The sequence below is a fragment of the Varroa destructor genome, unplaced genomic scaffold (genome assembly GCF_002443255.2).
Source record: "Varroa destructor unplaced genomic scaffold, Vdes_3.0 BEIS01000002.1, whole genome shotgun sequence".
Lineage (NCBI taxonomy): Eukaryota > Metazoa > Arthropoda > Arachnida > Mesostigmata > Varroidae > Varroa > Varroa destructor.
This window is the reverse complement of record NW_019211455.1, coordinates 36,621,921-36,639,250: the sequence shown is the minus strand read 5'-3', so window position 1 is coordinate 36,639,250 and position 17,330 is coordinate 36,621,921. Positions and strand designations below refer to the sequence as shown.

General features: G+C 39.1%; 3 protein-coding genes across 20 annotated transcripts in view; 1 reads left to right on the top strand and 2 right to left on the bottom strand.

The window, feature by feature from the left end:
• The window catches only part of mtSSB (mitochondrial single stranded DNA-binding protein), a 4,196-nt gene extending 3,703 nt beyond the window's left edge, over positions 1-493 (bottom strand). Inside the window, exon 1 of one of the 2 annotated variants that reach the window (XM_022793241.2) lies at positions 353-493. In XM_022793241.2, the coding sequence (XP_022648976.1) occupies positions 353-400 (48 nt within the window). In that variant the 5' untranslated portion in view covers positions 401-493. Of the gene's footprint in view, positions 1-348 lie in introns of both variants that reach the window. The other variant, XM_086980073.1, reaches the window with a different exon arrangement.
• Positions 494-505: 12 nt separating this feature from the next.
• On the top strand, positions 506-7,244 carry Tfb1 (transcription factor B1). Of its 4 annotated transcripts, none has more exons than XM_022793222.2 (4): positions 506-627; positions 3,498-3,611; positions 3,855-4,773; positions 5,557-7,244. In XM_022793222.2, exons 2-4 carry the CDS (start codon positions 3,498-3,500, stop codon positions 6,135-6,137), a joined length of 1,614 nt encoding a protein of 537 aa, XP_022648957.1. In that variant the 5' UTR covers positions 506-627; the 3' UTR covers positions 6,138-7,244. The 4 variants fall into 4 exon arrangements, with proteins under 4 accessions (XP_022648957.1, XP_022648955.1, XP_086836188.1 ...); XM_022793220.2 differs by lacking the exon at positions 506-627 and adding an exon at positions 2,177-2,376; XM_086980062.1 differs by lacking the exon at positions 506-627 and adding an exon at positions 2,392-2,509.
• Positions 6,543-17,330, bottom strand: part of Arms (Ankyrin repeat-rich membrane spanning) — a 31,274-nt gene continuing 20,486 nt past the window's right edge. For 9 of the 14 annotated variants that reach the window (XM_086980050.1, XM_086980051.1, XM_086980055.1 and 6 more), the window contains 10 exons: positions 15,773-16,810; positions 15,095-15,666; positions 14,844-14,926; positions 14,226-14,699; positions 13,525-13,823; positions 13,160-13,379; positions 10,695-10,824; positions 10,005-10,083; positions 9,552-9,662; positions 6,543-8,789 (listed from right to left, as the gene is read on the bottom strand). In XM_086980050.1, the coding sequence (XP_086836176.1) occupies positions 8,453-8,789; positions 9,552-9,662; positions 10,005-10,083; positions 10,695-10,824; positions 13,160-13,379; positions 13,525-13,823; positions 14,226-14,699; positions 14,844-14,926; positions 15,095-15,666; positions 15,773-16,810 (3,343 nt within the window). In that variant the 3' untranslated portion in view covers positions 6,543-8,452. Of the gene's footprint in view, positions 8,790-9,551; positions 9,663-9,972; positions 10,084-10,694; positions 10,825-13,159; positions 13,380-13,524; positions 13,824-14,225; positions 14,700-14,843; positions 14,927-15,094; positions 15,667-15,772; positions 16,811-17,330 lie in introns of all 14 variants that reach the window. The other 5 variants (XM_022793204.2, XM_022793205.2, XM_086980053.1 and 2 more) reach the window with 4 other exon arrangements.

Genomic DNA, 17,330 nt, shown 5'->3' with positions numbered 1-17,330 from the left:
TATATAATGTATAAAAAACCCAATTTTTTATATTTAATTAATACGCGATGATAGTGTACATATACTCTCATGTGCTATCCCTTTCGCGAGAAGGTAAGCAAAGGCAATTGATTACTTTATCATTTTTTCTAACAGAGAGAAAACAGTTATAGAAGTTCCTAGCAGGAGCTTCGTTAAAAGGCATTCGTCATAAATTATTTTTGATAGTGCTAATTAGTACCTAGAGATATTATATAAGATCAGTGGGCCAAAATTATACGCCCTCATTATTAAAATTTATTTTATCGAAAACGAAGAGAAATATATACAATTACAAAGTGTTAATTTGGTTTAAAAGAATAATCTTACTTACTACGAGAAGATACTTAATGAAGCTCTTTGTTGCTAACATTCTCAACATGCGATAGCCGGGCGCACTCAATTTCCAACTTTATGCACATGTACATGGGAATCAACGCTCCTTCTAAAGCACCTATAGGGTTATTAGCAGACAACCTAGCATCGTCTGCTGCTAAGTTGTAGGCGGTATCTCTAACTCTAGTCCCTGTGATGTGCTGACCTACGAAACTTACTGACAGAGAATGATCTTGGTTTGGAATCAGGCGTAGACACGCTTCTATTCGTGCCGTAAGCTAGCTATCTAAAGGAGTGCTTAACCGCAGTAGTGGGCATTAAACTCGAAACGTTTATTTTTAAGTAAAACGAAACGTAAAGCGATGTACAGTGGTTTAAGCTCGAAACTAAGCTTAGACACAGTTCGTTTCGTGTTGGGGCCACCTAACTATACATAACCTAACATCAGTGCTGAACTCAAAAACTGGAAATATTTATAGCTAATCAATAACCTAATAAGGTAATCGGCAATGGTAGAACTTAAAACATTTATTTAACCGACAAGCCTGAAGTTAGTTTTGATTGTAAGAGAAAGCTTTGGTCGCACGATGCTGCAGCGGTATATGCTTCTTTAGTAACCGTATAAACGCAGGAGCGTTTTAGGTACTAATCTGGACATAGACGAACCTTAACCTTAATGAAAAAATCCGCGCGATAGGCAATGCGATGAAATCAGTTCTCTTTGCATGCTCTCAGATTGCTTTTGAGCCCCGTACTTAAGCAAATCCTTGAAGTACTGCTATAACAATGGTACCGATGCGTGTAACATAAGGAATAAAATGAGTCATGGAAAAAAATTAAGACGAAAGGGTTCATCTGATGAACATGATAATTAAGCCTTGTTGGTAAACCGAGGTTATTATTTTATTTATATTACGGTAAATCTGGCAGAGTCCGAATTCCACTTTGAAGCCAGCCATCTGAAGAAATACTTAATAACAGTATCGAAAAAATGACAGCCTTTTTTCTTACTAAGACAGAAACCTCACTGCACCAATATTTTTGCATCGTTAGTGCTGCCTGTGTAATGCTGACCAATTTCAGCTCTTATAAATTGTAGTAATATTTTACCCCTATTATTATAACTTTGTTAAAAAAGGTAGCTAGCTTACCTCTAATGGCAAGATTTTTAATCAACGCGGTTTATCTATGATAAAAGGACTCGATAATTATTTCAAATCGTTGCATACATGCCAGGTTTTTCTGACTACTGCATCATTTGGCTTATAACCGAAGAGATCGTTAAACATCTATTTACACTATTAGTGTTCTACAAAAAGTAAATATTATATATGCAAGATACCTATTCCAAATTATCATGAATTGTTGTTAAATAAACTTCTACGACCAACATTCAACATCCATGTTGGAAAGACATCAAATCTACGAAGTTTCTGATTTCTCAACATGCAACTGAACTTCTACCATGCGGTCAATGTGGTATATAACAGTTCGACGATTCTCTCAATAAAGGGTGCGCACGAACTTATTGTAGATTTTCATAAGTTAAACAACATCCTTTTGTCAGGATATTGATGCGTGGTCCTGTCTGTATATCGCTACTCTAAGGACAAGCATGAAAGACACCAGTTATCGCATACTGCTCAGATGACACCTACATTAATTTGCTTTATCACGTCAATCGTAACAACGTGATATGGCAGGTACGATTATTTAACAACATACTCAAGTGGGCGCACTGACCAAGAAGTGTTTTTCTTCTAGCTAGTAGACCGCCCGAAGTGGGAAAGAAATCCTTTTCTGCAATCCGAGATACGTTCATTCGCCAAAACAAATGATAAAGCTGTCGATTTTAAATCACCATGCATGAGCCGCTTCTAGATGATTGAGCGTTCCTGACAAAACTCTCAGTTTATTTAGAAATCTATCAGCCGCGCAAATGTGTACATACGCTTCTACAGCGAAGTGAATATTCCAGTGGACTGCATTGGCGGTTAATTCAATTAATGCGTTGTACAAATCGTTAGTGTCTCCAGCTGGATAGTTTTGAAGTGAAAGTTTTTATGTAGTATTTTGTTACTGGTTTTCCATTCGCACAGTGTTTACATATTTTATGGAGGTTCTCGCGTTGCCCTAAAAACAGGAACATGTCAAAGTTTGTCTATAAAATTTAAATGTCACTGAAAAAATAATATATTCATTTTAATTTTTATTTATTTGTTAGTTTAAAATAACTACTTTGGATAATTTTAGTTTATTCCCTTTTGATTATGAATTATTGAGCCATAATTATGCAATATATTATTGTACTAATATTTAGTATTCTCATAATTGGTACGGTACTAAAGGATTACTTGTTTTGGCATGATAATGAATTCTGGTCACGAACAGAAAAATAAATCGCATTTATTATAGCAAATTTATTGGAAAAAAAATTCTGCAGCGATTTGGATGGATATAAGTTGTTCAGTGGTGGAGAGATCACCAAGCAGCTGTTGAATAATGCCCTTTAAACATGTTTGAAATTCGAGTGGTTTTGACTATTTAGATTGAGTTCATTTGGTTTAAATTTGGTTGCGTTTAGATAGCACAAAATGAGTGCTTTCGTTCATGCGGATTTGCGCAGCTGTGTTTTCGATTTGGACAACGTTGTAAAGGTCTTAATAATAGCAAGAATTTTGAGAGCTGAAATTTAAATTGCACTAAAAATAGTAAATCAAATGAGACACAATATAGTATAAGCAACGGGTAGGTACATTTCGCTATCCTCATGGCTCATATTTTTCTTTAAATAGCGCACATTCTACGATTAAACGAGAAATTTATGCTGATCATTGTTTCCATAATATTTTCTAATAATTTGAAATACTGGTACAGGTTGAAATTTTGTGCTACACGTGATTTTACATTTGTTTTAAGATGCTTAGATTTGATTTGTATGTACCCTGATAGTGGCGAAGCCTGCGAAGATATGCGTATTTAAGGCCTACTTATTAGGTTAGCGTTTCAGTGTATTATAGAAAAAAGCTCAAGACAATATTCATGTATTCCTTTATCGTTTGATACTTGATTAATATTATTGAAGTTACGCTACTCCTCGATAAAATGTATTTTGCAAGGTTTTTATTTCGTCCATTTTTCAGATGGGCAAAGGTGAGGATGTTCTCTTGGTCATGAACAATGTCCGCCACAAAAAAAACGACGGCGCGCTTTACATCATGGCATCCAGGGTCGCTTGGATGCCCGACGGCAAAGAGGTGCGTGCTCTACGGACGAACTTCGTCAACCTCTAAATCTTACTCATATCAACGCCAATGAAAGAAGTGCCGCTGTTGAGCTGCAGTAGATGTGCAATCAATTTTTACCAGGTGTTTCTATATACACTACCCGTATTTAAAGCAATGAATTGAGTCACTTGCTTGGCTCTTAAAGTCAATGGTAAACAAGCTAGAAAGAAGCTCCAATATAGAGTATGTATGTTTTTGTTTGATGTATTTCAGGTTTTGGCCATCTCGCACAATTACGCCGATATTAAGCTGCAAAAGATCTCATCAGAGGGCAAGGCCAAAGTGCAGTTGCAGGTGGTTTTGAACAACAATGAATCGACGACGTTTCGATTCATCAATCCCGAAGGTCAAAAAGCGCAGATATCGGACCGTAATCAAGTAAAGGATCTACTCATGCAGCTGCTACCTAAGTTCAAAAAGAAGATATCGAATGATCTCGAAGAGAAGCAAAAGATTCTCCAAGAGGATCCTAAGCTATGTGAGCTATACACAAATCTGGTCGTCGGAAAGATTATTCCGGCTGAAAAGTTTTGGCAAACGTACATGCCGAAAAAAGAGCCGCCGCAACCAATTGGAGTGACCGGTTCATTCCTCGTAGACGTGAAACCCGAAGCGAGTGATGGTGGGGCAGGCTTTAAATATAATCTTACAACAGACACCATTGACAACATCTTTAAGACGTACCCAGCTGTAGAGGCGAAATACCTCGACTATGTCCCGCATCGAATGAGCGAGTCTGAGTTCTGGACAGCTTTCTTCCAGTCACACTACTTTCATAGGGATCGTCTCACGTTGGGAAGTAAGGACTTGTTTGCTGAGTGTTCGCGTCAAGACGAAAGCGAGATGCGCACTGCCGTCAGCAAGACCTTGGCTAACCCATTGTTCGATCTTCGATTACACGCTGATACTGATTTCTCAGACCTAGTATCCACACCTGCCACCATGGATACCTCGAAACTGACACCAAACCAAGCACTCATTCGCCGTTTCAATCACCACTCCCTTATGGTCGTAAAGTCTTCGGGTATACAGGAAGGCTCAGCTGCGGACGCTAAGAAAGCTCGAATTATGGACAAGGTTGACTACCCCGACTTAGAGAACCCACCACTGGCAGGGGTCAGGCTTGATTTAGGTAATGCTTTCCGCGATTAATGTTCCGCGTAGTATGATTTTACTTTGGACAAATAACCATTTAGTAAATAATTCAGGCCACCTTCCTTCGATGTCGCTTATGTTTATATATATTCGTTTTTACAAAGTATTTTTTCTGTTTAGCTTTGTGCCATGCTTTTTGCGTATTTATAAATTACATAACCAAGATTGATAGAAGTACTTCATATTAAATGAACTGTTAAGGGCTACGTTTATTGTAAGGCGTATTCTAAAAATATTCTTCTTTATCTCAAGGCGACTTGTGTAGTATGTAGACTAACAACATACAAGAATAATAGATAAAGTACCTAGGAAGTGATTACGTTTATAAAAAGTATTTGTTTCAAAAGGCAGGGTGTTAGTGGTGCCTTAAGAGCAACTGTCGTATCTCGGTCAAGTGAATTAACAAAATTGTGCTTTATAGATATGGAAAGGAGGGTCGATAATTATTTACACAAGAACGTTATCAGCTAATACATATTAAAAACAAATCAGCATCAAAATACCAGGAGCCTATTAATATATTTTAAAAGTACCATGTAGTACAGCATTATCAATCTTCAATAATGTCTGTATTTTACGCTATTTTATAGCACAATTGCCTTACTGAAATAACATTATCTGGTATAACTGATTAATTGTCGATAAGTTAAGAATATTTTAAAGCAGGCTAGAGTATATCCTATTTCATTATAACACAGGTTTTGTTACTTCCAAATTCAGGCAGTCGGTATAAACACTAATATTTTCATTAATTTTGTAGAGCGAGCCGACAAGTATCAAACGGGGCCAATTGCAGATGCGGTAGATCATGTCCCTATGGCAGAAGCAGAAGGTGCACTAACGACGATCTCAGCAATCGTTTCCCGATGGTCACCTGCACCACGTCAAGCATTATTACCGTCCGCTGCTGCTTTGGCCGCTTTGGGAGATCTGAGTCCAGGTGGGTTGCTCATGAAGACTACTGGCGGTCAGAAGGGTGCTGTCAAGGTTAAGGGCGCCGTTCCTGAAGCAGTGGCCCGTGAGCTAGTGCACGTACAAATGGAACTTTCGGAACTGCTACGTCATCTGTGGCATTGTTTTCCAGTTACAAGCGGGGAACTCGAAAAGAAGCTTGAGAATTCCAAAGCGTCACTTGAAAACTTCCGCTATCGTCGTTTCATACCATTTCAAGAGAACCTTCAGCAAAACTATCAAAACTCGGAGTTAACGATGCATATGGCCGAGATGATTGAAGCAGCATTAAACAAATATCACAACTGGCGGAAAAAAAGGCATATTGGCTTCTCATTAGCACCTCCGCCGGCTCCACAAGACACCAGTGTGCCTGTGTTGGACCTATAATAGCCGGTCTAGAATTATCGAATGAAAATATGTGCAACGTCTACTGTGTATACTAGATATACCTCGTGTTTGAGGAATTTGTAGAAACATGTTTTTGGATTACTCAGGCGCTTCTTTTTATTTTTGGAATAGGCAACTTCGTAGAACTTTAACGTGAGTGCGGTAATATTGATAACGAAGGTGATTATGATAAGTAGACATAAAATGAGCATCATAGTCGAGTGACATATATATGCACATTTACTAGTACTATACTGGGTTATAGTAGACTTCAAAGTAGAAAAACATCTAAAAAACTTCTCGTATTTTTGTAAAATAGATTTTCTTCAAGCAAAGTGCACCGGAAGTTTACGTGGCAGATTTGATGCTTCCCAATAATTAAATCGATAAAAACACCGTTAAAAATTAAAAAAAACAGTTGCTATTTTTTATGTCATCTCTGCTACTTTGCACCATAAAAAATTTATTCGTGTCAAGTGATTTGATTCGAAATACGATTCTTGCTTATTGAACCTTGTTCTATGAATGCAACAAGTTCGTTGGTTTCAACGGCACCGTACATTATTTCGTTTGTTACTATTTATTATTTAATCCTGAGACAGGCCACCATTTTAGTGGCGAAATTTAATGAACAAAAATTTTAAACGAACAACAAATTTGGTTTCAACTATAGAAAAGTTGGAGTCAGAATTGAGGGTCCTAACAACCATCCAGAATGTTGCAATGAAATTTAAACGGCGTTTCGTCGTGTCGCAAAATTCTAGCTCATATTTACATTATTGTTATTTATCTGTAACGTGGGCTTATCGCTTCATGGTAAAAACGAAAGTGGTGGGGAGAAATATATAACAGCCGGAGAGTGAGATAGGAAAGCGGTAGCCAATCTAATCGGGATGATCACACACACGCCTAATCCGAATATCTAATACCGAACTTATGACCTATTCAGTCACCTTGTTTTCTCACCACTAAAATAAATCGATTGTCTTCTGGTATCTGCTGTATAAGCGAAAAAATTGCTTGTATATCTTGTTCAAACATATTATTATATAATACGTTTCTGTGCGCTTAACAACCAATAAATAACATGCGGTAGACTCTACAGAAGCTAAATGAATCATTTAAAGATAATATATGTAAGATACTATATAGAAAAAGTCAAAATGGAGAGAACCACGTTACCAACTGCTAAAAGTATCTTGTTGCTTGAGCCTTTTTTCCAACTCTGAGCAATTTTTCACTTATTTAGTAGACGATATAAATGTCCAGGATATAAATGATACAGGCATTTCATTGTCGCTCGTCCACCGAAATTGCTGCAGACTGGTGAAGGCATGATGATATACGAAGAATTTTATTGTTCGAACTACTGTCACTTAATTTTAAGTCAATTTAAGTCTGATATCAGTTAATTTAGCTCATTGAGCTCATATCGTTCCAGAGTCTCTGCTTCAATATGTGTTCCAGAGTCTCTGCTTCAATATGTGTTCCAGAGTCTCTGCTTCAATATGTGTTGAACTAATATGAACATCGACTCGCTACTGCGAATTTATACTGCAGATAAGGTGGATTACCATTAATAGAAACACATTGCTTTTGAGTCAGTGATATGAGCCATATACACCAATGGTTTATAACCATTGATATATGTGGCTCATAATATATGATATATGTGGCAAACTTAGTTACAAAACAGATAAACACTTGACTAGTGAATAAGAAAAATACGCGAACTAATAACCGTCATTTCAGACGTATGCGGTAATTTCTTTTTGAATATGTATACCCTGAAAACACACTCTTGTTGAGCTGTGCAGATACGATCTATAAGTCCACAGCATCTATCTAAATAAAAAAAATCCTGAAAGTGGCGGCGAACGTTTAGCTTAGTTCACAAATATTTCTCTCCATCCAAATAAACAGCAGGAAGGTAAACGTCAAGACGATAATACCATATATATATATATATATATATATATATATATATGGTATTATTGTATATGCTAAGCTAAGGTAGAAAGTGTGCAAGAAAGAAAAATGTCACCGGGTAGTGAGAGCGTTCGGTCAAGAGCCACTCCATTGCGGACATATTAGTCGTTCATGTTACTCAATATTTGTCGGTATCTCAACGGAGAACGTAAGGCATCTAAAGAGCGCGGGCTGCCTTTGCAGCGAGATAGACAGTCACTATTGTGAACATTGTATTGTTGCCTGGAACTTAACAAGCGTAACTGCAGCGTATGGAATGCATTTTTCCTTCGGGTAGGTTGATGACTTCAACTTGAGGAAGAAAAGGTAAGCTGAGGGTCAGTCACTCAAATGACTGTCTCAGTTGACGCGCTCGTTGATTTTGTTTTTCGCTCTTCCTGCAGATTTCTTTCATTCTCTTTGAACCTGGGGTCATCGGTGAGGCCGCTCTGCTGGTGAAGCCTTAAAATCGCGCATGACCGTCGAGCAGATTGCGCAGAGTGTCCTGAAAAATGCGAAGCGGACGAGCCCGCGTCGCCTGCTGTTATTGCTACGACAGCAGACTCAAAAGAACCGCCCTCCCTCTGCAATCGTTTCTGCGAAAAGCTGAGCTCCTCGTATTCTTGGCGTGCATCTGACGCTAGCGATTTGGAGCGCGTAACGGAGGCGTTTTGTGGTCGACCACTGGAAAAGGCATAGTAAGAAGTAATGCACCATAGGCAGATCCTTACGTATTTACTTCAGATTCAGTGTAAAACAAAATAAAAAAAAGTAGTTTAACGCTGATTTTGACGATTCTTTTGTTTGAGATTAGGAGAAGCTGAGATGAACTTCAACATATTTACCTAACTAATAAAAGATAAATCATCATCAAAAAAGCCCGCAGCTGCGAACAAACAAAAGAAGCTTTTAAACGCAACAGAGCAGGTCACAGCGGGTGGACCAGTTGGTTTTTATTATATATATATATGGTGTATAGCAAGGCGGGATGATAAGGATGTTAAATCACACAGTTAGTGACGTCGAGTAATCTGTGCTGCTGCTGCTGAAGTGATTATTGCGCGGAACCCCCTTGTCAAGTCTGAGACAGCTGAGGTGACTTATTCTATGTACTGCTCTATCCATACGTAAAGTGTGTTAGATTTGCTCACATGTAAGCTCGATAGCGTTAGCTCGCAGCATGCCGAATATGTAGACTCATACATAAGTGTTTGCTTGTTATACGATGAATGATCAAATGTTAATTATTGGGTGCGAAAAGGTACCTGCAAACTAGTGATATAGGCCGAATTAAGGTAGTTATAGACGGGAAACAGACGAGTTGAAATCGAGGAGAGCAGGCCAATTAATGATAGTAAGTAGGGTTTCGTGTACGAAAAAGAAACAAGAAGTCGGAGAATCCCAATAAAGCTCTAAGTATTAAGAATCATCGATCCTGCAGTTTACCTGGAGCGATCTACGTCATCCTCTTTGATTGAGAACTGGCGTCCGAAGTGTTGCCTTCTAGATTCAGCCGATTGTGGCTGAACACCCCTAGGGGGCAAATCTACCGGTTCCCTGTAATGCCGACGCACGACACATACATTATAGTAATATGAAGCTCTTGCCCACATCTATGACCAGTAACTAGCCCAGAGTTTATACCCAGCCATACGTTAAAAAGTACGTTTGTGCTAAGCGTCTATATCCTCCAAGGAATAAGATGCTTAGCAGGGTACATATAACTGATTTAATGACAGTTTATTCAAATTTCGAAGATGTTTTTTTAAATTTCACAGGATAGAAGAATCAATTTTTTTGCTAGTCTTGCTGGCAAACCGAAGCGTCCAGAGTCGTATTCGAATTCAGACCATTTCATATTTCCTACCAGATAGTATTCAAGGCTTTGCCGTAACTGACATTTCGCTGAGTAGAGGCTTCTTCTCGTCTTCAGTGGGAATTCCTTCGACGATTGTTAGAGAAGAAGGTGGTTTGATAGCTGAAATAATCATTAGCAAAACAAATAGCGTATTATTTTTGATAGTCACTGGTTTACTAAACCATAAACTGGGTAAAGCTAGTGTCTTATTTATACAATATAAGGGCACTGATAAAGAATCAAAGCAATCACACAATATTTGTTTGCGCATTTGTTGTGCGGCCTGCTTAATTCCTTGGTTACTATCATTTATTTGCCATTTCTTATATGGCACTGCTGATGTGGAATGGCAGTATAACGCCTGTCCGCCTATATATATGCCTATAAAAGCGCACGAAACACATACGAAGCACCAAAAGTGACTCCGCATGTGGTTCGTGTACATCGGTGTCATAAATTATAGACTTACTGTGTAAGCATAGAGATGCTCATAACTTCTCATAATTTCTTAGCATACTAAAGGTCGCGATGGTAATAATTGTCGAAGGACAATAAGATTTTCCACAAGTCGAGTAACGTAGATGACTGCATAGTATAAAAGATTTCCATTTTTATTTTTTTAAGTTTATCGAACATGGGATTATAAAAGGAAAAGAAAAATTTTAGTTAAGCTATCATTACAGAATTACTACCGTGACTGGATAGTCCGGTCATAGTTAAGTAAGACTTACCGGAGTCGCGGTTGCGTCGTGGAGTTTTTGGTGAGCCTGTGACAGAATCCAGAAGCTTGTTTCTTAAGGCACGGGGGTCTTGACCAAGTCCTGGAGAACTTCCTCGTGCAGGGACTAACGGTTGGCCAGACTAAGACGAAAATATGTTGGCTTAGATTACACTATACCACAAGCCCTAAGAAAATTTTAGGCTGCTAAACTTGAGGAAGTACTGCCAGGCTCGATAAAATCAGTTCATCCAAGATTATGATACCCATACCAGCTAAAAAACCGCACAGCTACAAACTCTAAAATTAACGAATTAGATGTTTTGATATTCATGGTGACCCATGAACTCCTCTGATGAACAGCAAGGGAATTAAGACGAATGCTTCTTTAAACGTGTATTAAGATGTCCTATAAGGTTTTAGAATGGTTATGCTCTAATCAGTATTTTGATATGTTGGATTTACCAATAGAGAGAATGAGTCACCCTTCAAAGGGCAGTTAGAAACCAATAACAAACATTTCCACCGCGGGGTACATTTTGGGCAATTTTGTAGTCATAAGTTGGTTGGAGACTCGTGTTCTTGCCAACGAGTTGATTTGAAAGAAAAGCATATGCAAATAAAAGGTATGATTTTAATAGTCCTCTATGTCGTCGACAACCAGAGACAACTGGATTGACGTATCTAAGAGAGATTCCTTTAGCACTGAAAGTAATCCAGGTGCAGAGTGCCCAGAAAACGGTAATGATTGCAAATGATATGTCAAAGATCTGCGAAATAATTTAGGCCAGGGAATGAATAAACGCTAGCTAATTGTGGAATACCTAGCGGTTACTAAAGTCTTTTCTTCCATTTTGTGTAAAAATGTAGATCCAAAAAACGCCAAAAACAGAGGTGGGTATCGGAATCTCTTATGTTGGGCCAAGCGTTGAATTAGACTTTCAGTTCGAACCTAATTCGAGCCTGTTTGAAAATAAATTTTATGGCCTTTTTTTTATGAGATTCGTGATCATTGATTCGATCTAAATTGGCAAATATGGAGCTCCCGCCAATATAGTTAGCCGAGCCAACATTAAAAGTTGAAAACCTTGTTACTACACGGTATGTAAGGCAGTAACAAACATTTATTGTTCTGTTTTTATGAGTTACGCGAGTTAATGCAATAATGGCATTTTTCTGCGTTAAAGATTTGCTTAAAGTCTGACAAGACTGAAACAAGGGCGGTAGTCGAGAATGTCTATTCGTCTATTTTCGTCTACTCAAAAGACAAATTTACTTAGAGAAGCGAAATTATATTATTTGTGAGAACAATTTTCGGATTTCTTAGGTATACGTTTTCAAAAGAAGCGTTTTTGTGAGCAACTAGGTTGCATTGAGGTGATTTTTGTAAAGAATGCTCTTGTTTGGCTCTTAAATATTATTTAGTGTTCCTTACTATCCATGCGCTTCCAACTTTCTTAAAAGCAATACATAAATCTACATAGAGGAATAGCTTTCGCGTGTTACATACGCCATCCTGAAGATTGAAGGAACCTTAATACAAAAAATCGTGAAGAGAAGTGCAAGATTTCAATACGAGCGAAATAGGATTTATTCGCCAAGCCAACTTTTAGAAAAGGGTACATTAAACTGATGTTAGTCATATAATTGGTCATAATCACATTCATTAATTTTTATTTGTGACTGAGGTCTTCAAGCTATGTTGTATCTCGGAAAAGAAAAGCAAACCTAAGTCTCTTTGAAACTGCGTATATATATATTGCTTTAATTTCATTTGATTCCACCAGTCGCATAACCTTCCACAGAACTATTTATGTATACTAAAGCTACTATGGTTTATTTTGAATTGCCTTTAATTAAAGTTTCAATACCATCTTCGTACTTTCAGCGGTGGTGGCAGTATTAAAATTGCGTTGGTTAGCAGTATTAGCAAATTTTAGGGTTCTTTAATTTTAAAATTGTCCGCTGTATTTTGGTAGAATTTCCAAATCAAGGACATTTAGAAAAAAAAAAAGTATATATATTCCGAACCCACAAAGTATAGACTCACACCTTTTTACATGGAAACCCTTATCATATGTAGCCAGTCATTTTTTGTCGAAGGTTTGTAAGGACGACGCTAGGCAGATGTGCACTTGTTATTGTAAACAATCAGCATATCAAACAGAACAAACAAACTTATACTTGTTACGTGTTATACAATAACGATGATTGCTGCCAGCTTGAAAGCAGCCGTTTTCGTAAATTACTATCGGAATACGATGAGAGTTTTTACTATTGCAGAAACATTCTAGACATTTGCAAAATGAAAAAAAGATATGTGCAGAGTTAGAAAAGAGTAGCAAATAGCCATATCAAAAAGTGTAATATTTAATGGGTCTAATGATAGCTCTGTGGTATTGCTTCCACTTATTCTGATGACAGTATTAATCTGTATTTAAACGGTTATTAGAAACATAATTAATAATACTTCCTTACCGATGGACTCGACGCGATACTGGGTGGCGCCGAAACGAGAGTGGCGTTCTGTGTTGGGATACTGAGGCCGTGGGCAGCAGGAGCTGCGATCCCCTGCGCTGGCGTTGGGGCGAGGCCGCTGCTAGCACCACCGCCAGAAGTCGAGAAGGCACTTCCAGTATTTCCCCCACCGCCGGTGCCCCACTCTATGTCGGGCACGGACGTTGATAGGGAATTCAAGCTGACGCCGAATCACGGAAAAGGGATCACCATGTTATGAAAGCTGCAAGCCCTCACGGCCCATCTCTTTAACGATCCCATTCATAAATATGTATTGTCAGTAATTTTTTGTACGATTAATATTTGGCTTAGTAAATGGGAAGTACCTGTATCGACTATTGCCGGTCTTGTGTATATAGACAAAGTCGAGTTCTGCATTGGAGCCATCATCGCCCGAAGGTACGTGCAGTCGAGCGCTTGCCGGTACCTGTTGGGGACAAAGAGGTGTTGGACAAGGGTCTGAGCTCGCTGACTCGGACGGTGACGGAACAGACTCCTCGTCGGATAGGATAGGTGATAGACTGGTAGCAACTGATCCCAGTTCACGAATATGGCAGCCATCTTCCGGAGCTTCTTCATTGAGTGTTTCCAGAGCTCCCAAGATCATGCTGTCTTCCATAGTTACCTAAATTATCGTTAGGCCGTAATTCATTTAACAGACTGTATGTTTGCTAATAATAGTTTAACGCACCATAATTGAACAATGGTATGGTTAATGCTGTTAAAATTAAGAAAACATCTGTGTGATGTCTGGTTCGCGGTAACGCTAAGAATTCATGGATGTCGCGAGATTTAGGGCGCGATATAAAACGTAATATCATATCTATCACATACGTAAACCGTAGAAGCCTCTTGTAGTGCTATTGATTTCGATAGAATAGAGCGTTCTTTTACTGCTTAAAATAGCTCTATACGATTTGGCACTTCTGCTATCTTTAGAGATGACGGCTAGATATTGATTTGATGGACCAGATATCATTGCTTCGCTGCCACTGACATCGCTGCTAGAAAATTTTGCGTTTATTACCTGTTTTTCAAGAGATGTGGTGTTCTTCACTGCAGTGGGAGGTTTTCGATGGCATTTAGCTGATGACTCCCGTTCAGATCCGCGTTCGTCATTTTTAACAGCTGTGCTTGGCCTTGAATGACTGCCTAATGAATCCCTGTCTTGTCGCTCAGTCTTGTCATTCCATTCATGTAATTGCTGCTGCTGACCTAAACCATTGCTTTCATCTAAAGGTGACTCAACAAGAGCACTAATTTCGGCTGCACGCAATTGCAGGATGTGCATACGAAAAATCTCCCAATCACCAAAATTCATATTTAGTACGACTTTTAGCTCTTGAAGGTCGCAGCTAAGTAACACTCTCCCATTGATATTGTGCTTGTTGATAGACTCCTGGTACGCAGATAGATTGGCTGAACTGAGTCCATCCAGACAGCTAAGCATCTTGCATATACCATCCTTAGTCTGCGCGCTTAAACGCTCTGGGAATGATAACTGCAATCGAATTTAAATGCGCATTGGTGTAGCATCTTACGAAGTATAACATGCTTTAGGCTTTAGACCTTTTTCAGATCTTTAAAGCATCCAACAGCGAGTAACTGCCAATTAGTTAGACAGGAATTAGTTTAAACTACTCACTGGTCGGCCCGATTGTCGCAGGAGAGGTAGTGGAAGAGCATTTGAAGAATTTGGCGGATAATACATGAAGGGCGACATCATTGCTGTAAATAAACATAATTTTCGTGATCATAAGCCTCGTAATTGATGCGGCCTGGTCATGGAACGTTGTTTAAATGGACGAATGTTCAAATAACACTATTTTGTACGTAAGTAGGCTTCCTATCTGTTCCACAGAGCATCGCGATTAAACGTGTGGAGTTAATACCTACGGTTGTAAGGCTGGGGCGTGCAGTACATCGGTTGTTGTAGCGTTTGCTGCTGTTGTTGTTGAATAGCGGATTGTTGAACCACCCCTTGTAGATAACGTGGGTCTGCCGCAAGAGGTGACATGCCCCACGGGCCATTCCGCAATGAATGAGCAGTACTGACCTTCCTTTGGAAGCCCTGCCCAGAAAATGGACAACCAGCAATTATTCCCATTTTGCCCGAGCTGTCCTGTTCCACTCTAGAAAAATATACGTCTTGAAGGACTCGCCGTATGTATGGGTCGAGGTTGATAGCAAACGGAACGAACATTCGTAAATTGCCAACCTGTAGTGCCTGCGAGTTAAGGGAGAGGCACAATTCCATTTTTTTGATATCATGGTCCATATTTTGTAACTCCTCTATTTCTTTCGTCATTGGCATGCCAACGCGAATTTTGTCAAAAAGAGCGCGTAACGTTACGTTGTCGTCGACTTCTTGCTCGTGCGTTTCACAATAATGTATCAACCACGAAGCCTGACAGGGCCATTGTTCAGTGATGTTTACCCATGAGGCAAGGTGATACCTAGAACAAAAGCTAATTAGATTTTGAGTTAATTGTCCTAATTTTTAATGAAAACTCGAATATTACTATTGTTTTCATTATAAGCAAGCTCCATTAAAGCATCAATACTGCCACTAACCAATTGAAATCGATATTAAATGCTCTCATTAAACGGCCAGTCACATGGAGAATATTCATAAGACGACGCATCGAACGGGGATTAATATCGCTGAAATAATCGTCATTCAACAGCACTTTCGTTAAATCAGCGCCCCCGGCAGCGCCTGTCGAGCGCTGATGAATGTTGCCAATGCTACTGGCTATGCTTTCACTCGAGCGCAGTTTATAGTTGCCTTTTGTTGACGTTCTCTTTGTCTTGATCTCAACGGCGCTGCAATTGCTAACTCGACGAGATGCTAAACCATCTTTTTCCCACTCTTCGCCACGGTCTTTCATGGACCTTTTATTGAGTTGAGCCGAACGGGCTGCGGCGCGGACCTTTCGTAGACCCGAATTCTGTAGGTAGAAAGGAAGATGGACTATGTTGCGTAGATAGTCAAAACCGCTCAGTGATGGATTGTGGATAACACGACTAACGTTGGACTCCACGGCTTTGATGACAATGTGTGGGTCTACGGCGAGAATGATAACGAATGGCATACCCGGATCCGAAAGCATTACGTTAACCGCATCGAGCACGCTCAGCACTTTTGTCTGCTCACAGGAATCGAGTCCGTCGACGATGATAACTAGTCGCGTCTGTTTGTCCATAAATGAATCCATGCAATGGATCAGGTCACATATAACTTTTACCTCAGACTTCAGCACCTCTGAATAGCCGCCCTGCACAGAGCTATCGACTCGGGCCATATAGCGATGAATTGTTCGTTCATAGGACATAAACAAAGAGGCTGCCATCTTTAACCACGTATACAAATTGGCAATAAAAACAACACCAACAATTGATGCAAATGATATCATGAGACCAATTAAGATGCTCGCATCCTTTTTGCCTTTATGCTTGGAAGATATCAACAACTCAACGGCAACCATCAGACAGAGCACCGTCAGAACACAGACGAGCCAGTAAGGTAAACAGCACATGCGACGAAATGTCCAAGATGATGAGCCAGACGTTTTTGGCCGAAGGGCTCGATAAAGTCGCGTCGTAAAATACCTGCATATCGAAAGAAAAATTGCAAAGTTCAAGCGCACAAGGCATTAATTTTGTAAGTTCTATAGAAATTGATTCATCTTTAAATATTATAAAAGTATAGATGATGATTGAAAAAATAGAAATCAATAACACTGCAATCTATTCATAAGGTTCACCGCTGCCAAGAATGCCCTCACTGGCAATTCCGTTTAAACAACGGTAGGCAGTAAACAAAAGTAATGCACTAAGAACTTAGGAAAGCACTTATATGTTGTTACATTAAACAGACCTGGTAATTTCATAGGGTCCTGCAATGCCTAGTTTAGCGATACTAGTGGCTATGTGGCTATGTGTTTACTGTTTCCTATTCATATTGCACAGGTGGGTCTAGTGGCTTCGTAATATAAGTTAGGAGAATTCACAGTTTATTTTATTTTTTATAGGATTTACAGGAATTGTCTTCGTGCATTTTAATAAATCGTAGATTATGAAATGTCTTTGAATATCATTCAGTATCTTGCCAGTTTATGAATGGGACTTG